At 34.4% G+C, this 15,612-nt stretch overlaps 1 protein-coding gene across 1 annotated transcript in view; it reads left to right on the forward strand.

Moving 5' to 3' along the window:
* Positions 1 to 296: 296 nt before the first annotated feature.
* Positions 297 to 15,612, forward strand: part of SPRED1 (sprouty related EVH1 domain containing 1) — a 135,492-nt gene continuing 120,176 nt past the window's right edge. Inside the window, exon 1 of the mRNA XM_074289229.1 lies at positions 297 to 464. Within this exon, the coding sequence (XP_074145330.1) occupies positions 433 to 464 (32 nt within the window). The 5' untranslated portion in view covers positions 297 to 432. The remainder of the gene's footprint in view (positions 465 to 15,612) is intronic.

The raw sequence follows: 15,612 nt of genomic DNA on the forward strand, positions 1-15,612 counted from the left end.
GCGGAGCCCGGGTTGGTCAGCCCGCGTGCCTGAGCGAGACTTGCACTGCCGTCACAGCCGAGACGCCGCGGCGGAGCAGCCACTTCTGTCCCCGGAGCGGGTGCGGGCTCAGGCTCAGCGTACGGCGAGCTCAGAGCTCGGCACCCGACCCCGACACCGCCGTGATTGTGGCCGCCGCCGCCGCCCCCCCGCGGGGCGGCCGGGGCTCCCGGGAGGGGAAGAGGGGGGGGACCGCTCCGGAGGAGGTGTCCACCATGGTGAGGTCCCTGACCCGCTCCTCCCGCGCCCCCCCGGCCGCCGCCTCCGGCCCCTCGGTGCTGCCGCCGCCGCCGCTGCTGTTGCCGCTACTGCTCCGCCTCCTGCTGCCGCCGCCGCCACCGCCGCTGCTGCTGCTACTCCTCCATCTCCAGATCGGATCACGGTGAGGGAAAAATGAGCGAGGAGACGGCGACTTCTGACCACGAGTAAGCGAGCCCCTTCTGTCCCCCCGGCCCCTGACGCCAGAACGAAAAGCAGCTTGCCCACCTGCACGCCTCGAGAGTTTGGGGTTCTGGGGGAGCTTGTTGGGGAGATTGATTGGGGGAGGGGGAGAGGACATTCCCCCCACCCTCATCTCTCCTCTTTGAACTGGTTTCCTTTTGGGGAGAGGGGAGGCTATACTGATTCTGGTTGTAAGGGTCCCTCCACCCCCACCCCTCACCGGGAGAATGCATGAGTTGGGATGCTTTAAGAAGTGAAATTGAAGTACATGGAAGGACTCTAGTCTGGTTTTTTCCTCACTCCCCCCTCTAAGCACACCGACATACACATCTAGAACATTCATCCTTTTCCCTTTATAGCTATTTCACATGGAAACTCATGTGTGGGAGCACCATCCTGCAGCAAACTGCTCCAGAATCTTAATTGGATGAGTCAGTGACTAAATACAGATTAACCCCCCCCCCCTTTTTTTTTTCTTTCTTAAGATCCACCTTCAAGGTACTTTTAAAAAGTGGGGGTGGGGAGAGATGCTGAACAAATTTTAGGATGAAGTAAGAGTAAAGGGAAAACAGGAAGGGATCTTATTTGTGTTATTTCGTCTATGTTTTAGATTTAAGATTTTGCAACTCTATCAATGAGATAGACTCCAGGATTATTTTTCTTTGAATGGTATCCCTTCAGGACATTCTTGTCAGCAGACCTAAAAGGAAGCACGAATGGTTTAACAATATTTACACTGCTGAACATGCCGATGATCTCATTCATTAACTTTTCTTTACAAGCTATCGTGGGTTAAGGCTGTACTTATTTGGTCACTTCTTCTGTTTGCCAAAGTAGTATTTTTGACATTTAAATCTTTTAACTACTGATGCTTGGAGATTTGGTGATGCATCGAAGAGATAGATTATTATTATTATTGCTAGAGACTGAAAATTCCCTTCGAGATTTTATCATCCTTATTAATTTTTAAAGCACTTTTTGCCTAATTTTTTAGCTCATTTTTTTGTTTTACTTTCAGGGGGAAGAAATATTAGGGTGGGAAAATTGTCATTAAGATAAATTCCTTTAAATAAAATATGCATTCCTCAGCACAAACCTCTTGGAAAGAGGATTCTCAAGCTCTTAAAAACCTTGAGGCCTGTAAAGCACGAAATAGCTTGAGAAATAGCAAGCAGCAGTCTGGAGATTAAAAAAAAAAAAAGCTCTTGCTTCTGCTTAGCGGGTATAGAAGGTGGACTGCTGCAGTGTCAGTGCAGCCAAGAAGCAGAAGTCGCCGCCATGTTCTCTTCGTCTCTTTTTGTGAATCGCTCTTATTTGCATAGCACAATCTTCATTCATAAAAAGTAATTAAACCACCACCACCTTGGACATTCTGAAAACATTTGTCAAGGGAAAAAAGTATGAATTTGTTGGATGTGTGTCTCGAAGAAAATAACTGAATTGAAGAAATAAAGAAAAGTCGAAGTTTTAGGTCAAATTTAAAAACACACACAGAGACATACACATACACATAGATTCACATACAGACACATACAAAAACAGCCACCCCTGTTCACTGCATGTTGACACAGTTATGTGGGAAATATCAGTTCGGGGAGGTACTGGCATCACGTGATCTACTCCATTCATAAAATACCTGGCTGTCCATTCACACAGTGCAGTGCACTGTCTCTCAGCCTTCAGCAGATTAGACCTGTTTTGAGAGACTCAAAAGATAATTTTTCAGGGAATGCTTCTGGAGGAAAACCATTAAATTGTCTAATAAGGGTTTTTTTTGTTTTGTTTTGTTTGTTTTTGTTTTTTTTTTTTTATGTTGTATCGTTTCCACACGAAGAATTTAGACGAAAACATTGCATTGAATTTTATGGAAGGGGAAAGACTCTTGACTTAACCAAGGCCATGTTTTTAGATGAAAAAATAATTTGGCTAATGTTAACAAAAAAGCAAGTCATAGAATTTGGGACATAAATGTATTTGAAGTAATGAAAATAGGAATTCTTTTTAAGGTTCCTGGGGACAAGTAGAAAGCACAAATTATGTTGTGTATTAATCATTTGATCATATTAATATTAACAGTTCACATAGGCTAACAATATTGTCAGTTTAATCTTATTTCAATATTTAAGGCATTTTAAATTAAATAATTTGACATTTAAAATTGAAATATTTAAGTATTAAGTATTTAACATTAAATGTTTTGAAAATATTTAAGCCATGTAATGGAATATTTAGAAATTACATCAGATATATTAGATATATTAAATCTTGTTAGAATAATACTTTTGCAAATTTGGCTAGGTCTGTAACTAATGAACTATTAATTAGGACTGTATAATAATACTGATGTTAATAGAACAGAAACAATACTGTCATTCCTTATTAAAATGAGAAAAATGTTCTACATATCCTGATAATAAACTAAGAGATTTTATATTCTGTACTATAAAAAAATGTATGCTTCAAGTACATTTTTCCCCCTAGACAATAACATTGATGGCAATGAAAAAGTTAATTGTGAAATTCAGTTCTTTAGAATGTATTTTACACTCTAGTAATCTAGTTAGAAAGTTGTAAGTTGTCTTTTAGTTGAGTATTTTTAAATGATTGAATGATATAGCATTATACTCTATGAGTAACCAAGGAAAACGATTCTGCATAAAGGCCAAAAAAAAAAAAGTGTTTAGAACCTTGCTTTTTTGTTTTGCTTTTGTTTAAAACAACAACAAAACAAAACACTATCTTGAAAAACAGATTTCATTGTTTGAGGGAACTTTAATAGATGTTTAGCCAACAAGGCTAAGGACTTAATTATAATAAGGAAACTTGCCCTTAAGAATATTTTCCTTTTTGCCTACATCTCAGTGTACCAATATGGGGGAAAAAAACCCATCACTGGAAATCATTGAGTTTCCATAGTAAGAATAGTGCTTAGGTTGTAGTGAAGGCCTCTAAGGGCCTCATTTTGCAATTCTTTCATCAGATGTACTCTTCAATTTGGAGTTGTATTTCTAAGAAAGGATTGTTATTTTAAAAATTATTAGCTATTGAATATTTACTGTATGAGCATTGTGTTAATAGCAACCAGATTTAAAATGAAAAAAGTTACATTGTTAAAATAAGAATAAAAGCTGCATTTGTTATCTTAAAATGTTTTTATTATAATCACACCTAAAATTCAGCTTTCTAATTTTTCTTAATAAATGATAACTAGAAATCTATAATAGTTTGTGTAAATGAATGCTATTGAATAAAACATGGCAGTTTTTCTGAATAAAAGTTAAGGTTGAGGTACTTGAAGCACTAGAAAAATCTGCCTGCATATAAAATTAAAAGTTGATAAACATTAATTTTAAAGAAATTATTTAAAGTAATAATATCCAAAAGTATAATGTTTTACTGATTCATTTAGCAAATTCCATTTTGCTTCCTGATTAAAATATATTATGGTAATATTTAAGTTTTGTCATTAATTATGATATATTTCCCATTTTTATCAGTTTGGTATTTATATTTAAAAAAAAATTAGCTGGAATATTAAGCATAAGGTTATCCAGGTACATTATAATCAAGAACAGCACAGTTTTGCTAGTTATACATTTACTTTGATAAAAGAAATTATATGGAAGTTTTATAATGTGAGCATTATTTGTGATTGATTAGAATTGTTTCTCAATATAATGTGCTTGATAGTCTTAATTAATCTAAGTAGCTTGAACGGTGTTTTCCAAAGTAAACTTTTTACTTGAGGTGTTATTGTGCTTAGACAAGAAAATGTCAAACTTGGATTCAGGGATTTTAATTTAGCTCTGCTTTTTAATACTTGCATGACCTTACGAAAGTCCCATGATTTCTCTTAAGCCTCAGTTTCCTCATCTTTGTGATGAAAAGATTAGCTTGAAGGGATTGGGCTGAATGAACTTTAAAGTTCCTACCTGCTCTAGATCCTAGTTCCGTGTAGAAACATGGGACTCCCCAACAACAACAACCAAAACTTTACCATTTGTCAAGTAAAATTGTAATAATCAGTTGTATACTTGGTACCCTTGGACAAGGGCAGAAAACGATGAATTGTGCTTTAAATATAGAAGAGAGCACTGTTCTTCTTATGATAAGACTTTATATAATGAATTGACAGTTATGTCTGAAGACTATGAGTTTATCACTTTCAAGACTAATGCTTTTTTTTCCCCTAAGCCTCCAAATTACCGATTAGATAGATAGATAGGTAGATTGAAAGTGGATAGGAAAATTAAAATTGCTTAATTATTTGGCCTGTGCAGAGAAGAGAGATTGGTAGGTTTAACAATTTAAAGACTACCAATTGTTGGTTTAAAAAAAAGTCAGAGCCAGGGAAAAGGAACTAATTTCTTAATTCCAATGATCTATAGCATTGGTAATTTGTTCAGTTTTTACATTTTGGGATTGTGGAGGGGAATTCTTACACTAGTCTCTATAGTAATAAAGTGTTGGATCTAAGAGTAAGTACTATTGTACTGTTCACTGAACCCCAACCCTTTGAGTTTACACTTTCTTGATACTTTAGGATATGGGGGGAGGTAGTGTGGAAAGGTCAGCACACTTAGTTCAAATTCTGGATTGGATGTTTCTTAATTCTAATACTGTGGATGGGCAAGTCATTTTTCTTTATTTCCTCATCTGTAATTTTAGGTAATAGTACTTATTCTACATACTCCAGAAGACCTGTTTTAAGGAAAGCATTTGGTAAACCTTAAAATACTAGGCTGCTTTCAAATACCAGATATGGTATGATTAGTAAGTGGTATAAGGAAAAACAAAATGTATAAACAAATTATTTTAAATATTATTAATTTTGTTAGCTTATGTGAGAAAAGTTAATTTTTTGGTAACAAGTTAGTACCTAATTTAATGCTAGACACTAATAAATTTTAATTGCAATAAATTTTAATTGATCTCCCCATCTCCTATCTCCCTTCTTCAGTTCATCATCTACATACTTACTCAACAATAGTTTAAAACTTTAGTTCTGAACAAGTGCTCAAGAGATAGTAGCTAGGTGGCGCAGTAACTAGAGCTCAGATTCTTCAATCTTCAAGAAGTGAATTCAAATGCAGCTTCTGATACTTTTATTAGCTGTTGTGAATCTAGGCAAATGAGAATAACAACAGCACCTAACTTGCAGGGTTATTGGGAGAAACAAATGAGATAATACTTGTAAATTGCTTAGATCAGTGCCTGATATATAGGTGTTATATAAATATTTATTCCCTTTCCCTTAAATATCTCCCAAATGTCTTTAGGATAAGGGTTCTTAATGTAAAAATCTGTGGATCCCCAATAGGGGCCATTTCAGGGACCCATGAACTTAGATAGGAAAACAGTGACATCTTAATTTTTTACTAACCACTTAACTGAGATTTAGTATTTCCTTTACTAAATAACATTATTCTGCAGAATCCATAGATTTCATCAGATTACCAAGGGGATCCATGATACACACACACAAAATTAAGAACCCCTGCTCTAAGGATAAACTAAATTCCTTTATTGGTTATTTAAAGCTCTTGGCCGGTCTGGCTTTTTTCCAAGCTTATTTCCCATTATTCTCTCTTACAAAATGGCCTTTTTGCTATTTTTAGTGTACATAGTTCTAATCTTTTCTCCCTCTTCTTCTACCTTCTTTACCTTTTGCTTTCCTTATATATGTGCTCCTTAAGCATAGAGACTCTTTCACTTTTCTTTGTATCCCTAGCACAGTGCCTGATATAGAGTAGGTTTTAATGAAGATTTGATTAATGGATACCTTTGCTTCTTTAAATTGTTCAGGCATTTAGGCAAGTTTAAGACAAGTAGAAGTATAGTAATTTGATTGAAAAAATAATTTGAAGTTAAAGAGTCTGAGCTAAGTATGGGAAAAATTAAAAGTTTATAATTAAAATTGGGGCTTTGAGACTTGTTCTTTTGGACTTAAAAGCATGTGTTGCAGTGTGTGTGTGTGTGTGTGTGTGTGTGTGTGTGTGTTTTATATGCTATAAATGGAGAACTATTCCAGGATTATGAATATAGTTATTGGCTTGAAAGAAGATGAATAAGAACTGAATAAGTGAACAGGAAGAGCTGTTAGTTGTAAATATCAACTTGAGCTTAGAGAATTCTATATTAATTTTAAACCAGTTCCCATACTTCATTTATTCCACTAAGTAAAACAATCAGAAAAATTGTTTTTAACTTTTCTTCAGTTAATTATTTCTGAATTATCTGTGCAATTCACAATAATCTATCTAGTAAGAGAGTTGTAAAGCTTTTAACTCTTAAGAAATCAAGCATGATAGACAAGAATTTTTTTCTTACTATATTTCACATTAGTGCTTCATTGAAAAATATTTTACTCTTAAGTACATATTACTTAAGATACAGGTATTTTTTAAATGATAATTTACATTTATATATTGCTTTAAATTTTTATAAAATATTTTCCATAGCAGTCCTGTGAGGATTGATAATGCAAGCATTAACCTTATTTTAAAGGTGAATAAACTGAAACTGAAAATAAATGATTCTTTAGTGGAGACAGGTAGGAAGTATTGGAAATGAGATTTGAATCCAAGACTCCTAAATTTCATGGCCCTTCCCATATCATTTCTTCAATTAAAATTTAATTTAATGCTTTTTTTGCACCCCTTGAATTATTTTCTTTCCCTCAAATTATGAGGGCACAAAACTATTGTAGAAAGTATTAGGTGCTAGAAATCCAAATAGAGATTTATTCAAACTTCTCATCCCAAGATCATAGGCTAATGATGGACTTAGTCTTAATTAGAGTTATATTTATTTGTTTTTAGTTTTTTTTTTTTTTTTTTTTACATTTTAAGATCCAATTTTCCTCCCTCTATTGAATATGCTATCAGTTACATACGTAAAGTCATGTAAAAAACACAGGTTACATTTTAATGTTTTTAAATGAATTAATTTTATTTAACATTGAATCACTGGCCTGGGAGCTAAATTGAGAAAGACTAAATCTAAAAGAAAAGTAATTTTTCTCTATTTCTATTATATGGGATTTTTTTTTTTTGAGTTTCTCAAGCATTTTTTTCATCTATCATCTCTATTCCTGAGTAAATAAGAATCACTGTTGAAAATTTTCTTGTGAAGATTTTTTTTTAATTCACTGCAAGCATTTTACATTAAAATGTTTAAATATCTTTCGTCCCCTAATTTTTTTCATAAAATCTCAGAGCAATAGCCAGAGTGCTCTAGTTTAATTCATACTTAGATAAGAATCCACCCATCCACAGTCTCTACCTTACAAATGGTTATAAGGTCATCATTTGAAGATCTTCAGTGATAAGGAAAACATTCACTCATGACCCTTTATTTGAATAACCCTTTATCTCTAGAGACAGTCTGTTATATTTTTTTGGATCCTTCTAATTTTTAAGTTTTTCCTCAAATTAAGCTTAAATTTGTTTCCATCAATTATTCTTACTTATACCAAGCAGAATGTGTTAATTCCTGTTGCACATAATAATACGACTGTTGAATACAACTATTATTTTTCCTCCTCCCAAAACTTACTCTACTCTAGGCTGAATATTCCCAGTTCATTCTTCTATCTCTCATGTGGGCATGATCTTGAGATCTTGGCCAACACTGGTTGGCCCATCACCTTACCCCAAGTCTTCCTAAATATGTCCAAAATTGAACAAAAATGTGTTCTAATTAGAATAGAGCTAAACAGGACTATCACTACCTTCCTTGGCACTGTTTCCTTTAATGCAGCCTAATTTGCATTGCATGAGTTTTTTTGTCCACATTGTCACTCTTGACTTATATTGAGTTTGCAGGGTATGAAACTTTATATTTTTTACACAAATTGCCATCTAGCCACCCATTCCCAAATTTCTTCTTGTGTGACTGATATTTTTTAAACCCCAAGTATAATATTTTACCCAGAAGATAATTTCATAGAAATCTGGAAAGACCTGTAAGGACTGAGAGTGAGGGGAGAAGAATTACAAAAATGTATACAGTAATTATAGCATTGTAAAGATAAATAACTTCAGAAGACAACTCTATTGGAGGGGTAAAATTTTATTATTTATTTTAAACTTAAATATAAAATGAGAAAAAAATTTGCTATCTACATAAGAGGATTCAATATAAAATAATAAAGTTCCATCTAAAAAAAACACCTATGTAATAAATACTGAATAAATATTCTTTTCAAAGCTGCTCAACTTTTCTTTCCTTCCTTGTAGGTTTTCTTTTGTTCTCTGTGCTATACATGTTTTATTTTATATCTTTTACTTTCCCCACTTCCCCATTGCTGCCCTAAAAAGGCTACAATTAAGCTTGGATTTAGATGCATATATTAGATGTATATAAACAGACAGGCACACATATGTACATATACATTCATATACATATACACTCATACATATATGTAAGACCATACTATACTTATCATTTCTTATACTTCAATTTTCCACAAAAATATTCCAATCCAATCTCATCCTATTTGAGTGATTGTCTATGATCCCCTGTTTTTCTGCATTCCTTCTATTTTTGGCTGTATGGATTTTATTTATAAAATAAATCTTTAATTTAAAATAATTATAATTATCCATTTTATATTTAAACAATACTCTCATCTTATAATATAGTTTAAGGTCAGATCTACATCTTTTTTCCCCTGGTTTCTTTGACATTGCTAACCTTTTGTTTTCCCACATGAACTTTGTTATTATTTTTCCTAACTCGGGAAGAGAAGTTTTTAGTAGTTTAATTGAGATAATCTTGAATACTTATGAAAAATTATCATATTGAAAATTATATTGGCTTTACTTATCCATGAACAATATATCTTCATTTATTTAGATCTGATTTATGTGTATAGTAGAGACATAGCTATCAATCAATACAGTGGACGGTGATTTCAGGAAAGCCATTTTGAATTATATTGTTTATTTACTGACAAATTATTGACTTGGGGTGCAGATTGGGACTTGTGTTTTAGATCTGGACAATTTAGGACATTGCTAATGGGGGAAATTCTTTTGTCTGTGCATATTTTTTTTGCAAGAATCTTGTTTTCCTTTTTTTAAATAAGGGGTAAATGGGAGGGAGAAAATTGGATTTTTATTAATTTTCTTAAGAATAAAAATATCACCTAAACCCCACAATTAGGAACACTTGTCAACAAGTAGTTTTAAGTATGATGTAAGGAAAAATTGGATTGTGGAGAAAGCAAAGGGAGTTCCAAAAAAAAAAAAAATCTACTTCTGCTTTATTGACTACACTAAAGCCTTTGATTGTGTGGATTACAATAAATTGTGGCAAGTCCTCAAGAAGATGGGAGCACCAGATCATCTTACTTGTCTCCTGAGAAACCTGTATTCTGGCCAAGAAGCAACAAAACCAAGCATGAAACAGGTGATTGATTTAAGATTGGAAAGGGAGTTCAACAAGGCTGAATATTTTCATCTTATTTATTTAACCTGGATGCAGAGTGTCTTGTACAAAATCCCAAACTGGATGAATCCAAAGTTGCCAGGAGTATAACCAACAATCCCAGATATACAGATGGTATTCCTTGGATGATAGATAATGAAGAAGAATTAAGAAGATTTTTGATAAAGTTGAAAGAGGAGAGGGTAAAAGCTGTCTTGAAGCTTAACATAAAAAAAATTAAGACATTGGCAACTAGTCCCATCACTTCTTGTCAAATAGAAAAGAAATGGAAGCAATGTCATATTTTATATTCTTTTATATTCTCAAAGATCCTTGCAGATGATGACTGCAGCCATGAAATTAAGACACTTGCTCTTTGGAAGGGGGGTTATGGCAAATCTGGACAGCATACTTAAAAGCAGAAATACTTGGCCAACAAAGGTCAAAGTCAAAGCAAGGAGATCAAGTCAGTGAAAAAAGAAATTAATTCAGACTTTACTGAAAGGTCAAATACTAAAGATGAAGCTTAACTACTTTGGGCATATGATGAGAAGACAGAACTCATTGTAAAAGACCCTGATTTGGGGGAAGATTAAAGACAAAAGGAAAGGCGAATGACAGAGGGTAAAGTGGATTGATACTGTCGTGGACACAATGAACATGAATTTGTACAGTTTTTAAGAGATAGTAAAAGATAAAAGGGCCTGGCATGCTATGGTCCATGGAGTCTTGAAGCATTGGACACAACTGAATGACTGAACAGCACCAAGGAAAAGCTTCTTTTTCTAACAGATACCTCAAAGTGTAATAGACCTCCTTCAGAAGTAATAGGTTTTCCAAATACTGGCCTTCAAGAAAAGGCTCAATAACCATTTGTCTGAGATGACATAAGAGGATATTCCTCTACAGATATGGATTGAACTAGATGCCCTATAAATCCCTTCCAAATGTGAAATTATTCAGTTCTTTGATTTATACCTATTCAATTTCATGTCTTTTGATTTGGCTGATGCTCTACACTATCTCTTTGGATCATGCCTCTGTGATCCAGATTGTTAGCTATCTGCCAATTTTAATTTGTCTTACAAACTTGAAAAACACTTATCTATCCCTTTTTCCATGTCATTGATAAATGCATTTAAGTTATACAGGAACAAACACATTTTAGAACTCTTTAGGAGAGTCTTCCTTCAAAGATTGATTCATTTTTATGTTTAAGTGCCTGTTATGTACTAAATTCTGAAAATAAATAAAGACAAAAATAAATCTGCTTTCTAGTTTGAAAAACTGAGTAGTTTCAAATCTCAAAGAAAGAATGAGTCTGTTTTCATGGGAGTAACATGATCAAATAAGATTGCTTTAAGTATAGTGACTAAAGATTTGTGAGGTTTGTAGTTTTTTTTTTTTTGGCAAATGTAAGTGTAAATGGGACCACTCTTTGCTCTTTCCCAGTGCACTTCATGAAATTAGTCTGAGAATTAGATTTAGCTCATAGGTTTAAGGTGTACCCTATCCCAAATTTAGGCTGAACTCACTGAATGGTAGTTAAGATTATTATTTTTTAGAAGAGTACTTTAATAATATTTATTCATTGCAGATGATGCATTTGTTCTAATTGATGACATTCCTTTCATTGAGAAATTGTATATTTTGATAAGGATTGTTATCTGTAAGAAACAACTGAATGATACTTGATTGATAAAACTTTAATGGAAAGTGACTTTAAAGTTCTTTATAAATCAAAGACTTTTTAGGGTAGATTTTTTTAAAGTTTTGTTAATGTGACAATATTATACATAAAATATAGTTCTCCAGTTTAAGTATTAAAATGGAATGTTTTCCTCTTTAAAGAATTAGATACATTTAAAAATGTCATGGTATCTTGAACTAGAGGTTATAACTTAAGTGCACATTGTACTGGACTCTAAGTGTCAGGAGTTTCTGGTTTCTTGTCATTAATTTGTTCTGTGACTAAGGTATGAGATATCAAACTAATCATTAGATATGGACTCAATTCCTCTGACTACAGCTGAGTGATTAACTTTGGGAATCAGATTTGATGAGGCGTTTGAAGTCAGTTTGATTTGCAGTTAAAAAGTTTCTTCCTATTAATATTTATTAATATGGAACACATGTACAATGAATCCCTAGCCTTCAAAGGAAATATATTTTAGGCTTAAACACTACTTCTTTTCCTACTCATTTCCTATTGCTGAAAGCATTGAGCTATCATTAGGATATCCCACTTGGGCTATATAACCTTAGCAACTGATCTGAATCCTTGTTGCTACTATGCTTCCTGTCTGCTTTATCCACCTCAAGGCCAGAGTCCTTCCTTCCTGCCTATCCTTTCCTTTCCTTATGTCTTGCCAATTCCTCCCCACCATATTTTCTACTTCTGCTTAAGTGCTCTTGAAAGACAAACTAGTACTGGCTGAATCCTCTACACATTTATATCTGATCTCAACTGGGTTCTCACTCTTTTTCAGTGACCTTTTTACTTTTCTCTGATTGACTTTATATCATGCTTTCCACAGACCTTCTTTCAAGTTGCAAGTTGTCTTTCAACTACCTTCTTTCCTTTTTCTCTCAGCCAAGAACCTCTTCTCATTTTAAAGAAGTAGCCTTTCTGGCCAATACCAATTTCTCTCTTTAGACTCTAGAACTCATTCCTTCTGGGAACTTGCCTCTTAATTTAGCAAACTAGCTGTAAGATTTAGTCTTTATTTACTGACTCGTTCCTATATATGTACAGATATCCCCAGATCTATCCCATCTGTAAAATTCCATCACTTGTCTGCTATCTTCTCAAGCTGCCTCATGCTGTCATTCTCCCTTTCACAGTCAAACTCCTAGGAAAAGTCTCACTTTTTGACCCCTTGAAATCTGGCTTCAATTCCTGCTTCTTTACAGAAACTGCCTTTAGTAATAACTCCTTCTTAGTGATATTCAGGGGCCTGTTCTTAGTTACCCATTTTGTCTTTTTTTTGCAGCTTTTGACACCGTTGACCACTTGGTTCTTCTGAATACTTCCCCACAGGTCATATGTTCCTGGCTTTTCTGGTTCTCCTTGTCTTTGATCACTCTTACCTATGTCCCATCTCTTTCCTGAGTTCCAGTCTGATATCTTCTTGATCATCTCCACCTGGATGTCCCACAGGCATCTCAAGTTCAACATGTTTAAAACTGTAACATATCTTTTCCTCTGAAGCCTATCCAATTATATTTCCCTGTTTCTCGGGAAGAAATCAATGCCATCCATCCATCCACGTTTCCAACCTCATAATCTCCTTACTCCCCCACATCCAGGCAATTGCCTTATCTTGTCTGTTCTACCTCCACCAGACCTATCCAATTTTCTCTATCCACTCAGCCAACACACCAGTTGAGATCCTCATCATTCTTCCTATTGAAGTTTTCTAATAGGTCTTCTTGCTTTTAGCCTCTTCTTTCTTTATCCTATCCTTCAAATAGCTGCCAGGTTCATATTCCCAAAGAACAGGTCTGATCATCACTTCATTGGGCACACTGTTTCCTCTAAGATAAACTAGAATTCCTCTCTTTGGTCTCTAAAATTCTTGCTAGACTGGTTCTAGCCAATATTTTTCACACTTCTTTCACATTCCATATTCAGTCATTCAGTCATGCCCAACCTAGAGTCTGCTAGGTGGGGAAGTTAGTAGAGCCCTGGAGTCAGGAAGATGTCTTCCAGAATTCAAATCTGGCCCCAGACACTTACTATGTCAGTCACTTTTGTGACTGATCAAGTCACTTAACCCTGTTTGTCTCCATTTTCTCATCTGTAAAATGAGCTAGAGAAGGAAATGGCAATCACATTAGGATCTTTATGAAGAAAACTCCAAATGGGGTTATGGATATGACTGAAATAACTGAATAACAACTGAACAATATGTCCAGCATTCATCTTCAGAGGCTGAGATAATCTCCCTTCTCACTTCTGCCTAGTTCCTTTCACAGCTCAGCTCAGTGGGTTCATGGTTGTGAAATATTTAGAATGTCAAAAAAATTTAATTATACTGATAAATTTTGCTAAAGATTTCCCTTCTCTTTTCTTATTATTTATCTCAAAAAATTTTCAGGGAGAGCTTGTTGAGGTTAGGGCAGGAGGAACATAGGAGAAATGTAGAAGATTGTAAAAACAAGTCATCAAAATCCATTAAACAAAAACTCAGCTTACAAGTTAGCTCCTACAGTAAGTCTTTTCCTGAGTTCCTCCCATTCTACTCTAAATAGTGAGTGCCATTACTTTATTTACATTGTATACTTTATATTTTCTAAACTGTACATATGTGGCATACTTCCCATGAATGTACTGTGCTTTTTTGGGGGTCTTTGTAGTTAGCACTTAATAAATACTTGTTATTGCTTTCCAAAGTAACAATTAACTTATCTTATAAACTGGTACTAATGTGCTAATGAGAGAAGGCTATAAACTCATCAGGCTTTTTCCTTTCTGTTCCTAGGCCACCTGTGCATTTTAACAAGTGCCTATTTGGAAATAATAATTAGTATTTGGTCATTTCATTGTATTAACTTGTATAAATAAAATAATAAAATTGTGCCTCCAATTAAGCAAGAGCTTAATAAGTACAAGTTGAATTAAACCCCAGTACTTGTGGAGTTATTAAAATATAAGAAAACATTGAAGGAATAATTATTGATATATTGTGATTTGTATGGCTGCTTTCTCTATAGATACAGATTATTATACCATACTTTTATGGGCAATTTTTTGTAAGTTGCTTTAAGAAAAAAACTTTCTCAATCTTCTGATAGTGAGCTTCTCCATTTAGTTCAAGTTAACAAGGATTTACTAATAGGTCTTATAAGGAGGCAACAAATAAACAAATTAGCTACAATAAAATATGCATACTCTAGGTGGAATGCTGTTTCAGAGGAGATAATATTAACGACTGGACTACAAAGATTTCCTGAATTGAATAAGTGGGATTAGAATAGAGCATTAAAAGAAGAAAGAAAACCAAGAGTGTGAGAGTAGAACATTCTAGGTATGGGGTGCCATGCCCAAAAGCACAGAGATGTGAGAGGAAGTTTTATATTTGAGGACTAGCAAATAGACCAGGATTGTTGGAAGATAAAGTGGACCAAGAGTAGTAAAATTTGAGAAGATTGGAAAGGTAAGAAGAGGCCAGGTTATAAAGAACTTTTAATGTCAGACAAAGAGTTTATAATTTCCTAGAGGTAATGGAGTTTCTTGGGGGAGGGGAAGTTGACATGTCCAGAAATATGCTTTAGTGAAATTATATTGGTGATAGATTAGAAAATGGATTGGATTGACAGAGGCTTGAGGTGAGGAGGCTAGTTAAAAGGCTTTTACAGAAGTCTATATAAAAGGAGATAAGGTGATAGCTTAGTAGAAAAAAAGAGAATGAACAGGAGAGATATCTTAAAGGTAAACCCAGCAAAATTTGATTACAGATTGAATATATGGTATGAGTCTAGTACAATCAAGATGACACAGATCGTGAGCTATGGTGATTGGGAAGATAATGGTACAGTTATTACTAATATGAAAATTTGATCATTCTATTTGGGCATATAGAGTTTTAGGTGTCTATGGGGCATAAAATTTGAGATGTGTAAGAGGGCATTTAGTGATAGAGAAAGAGACAGTAATTGTCTTTATAGAGATGATAATTGAATCCAGGGGAGCCAGTG

This window comes from Sminthopsis crassicaudata, chromosome 2, assembly GCF_048593235.1.
Source record: "Sminthopsis crassicaudata isolate SCR6 chromosome 2, ASM4859323v1, whole genome shotgun sequence".
In the NCBI taxonomy this organism is placed as follows: domain Eukaryota; kingdom Metazoa; phylum Chordata; class Mammalia; order Dasyuromorphia; family Dasyuridae; genus Sminthopsis; species Sminthopsis crassicaudata.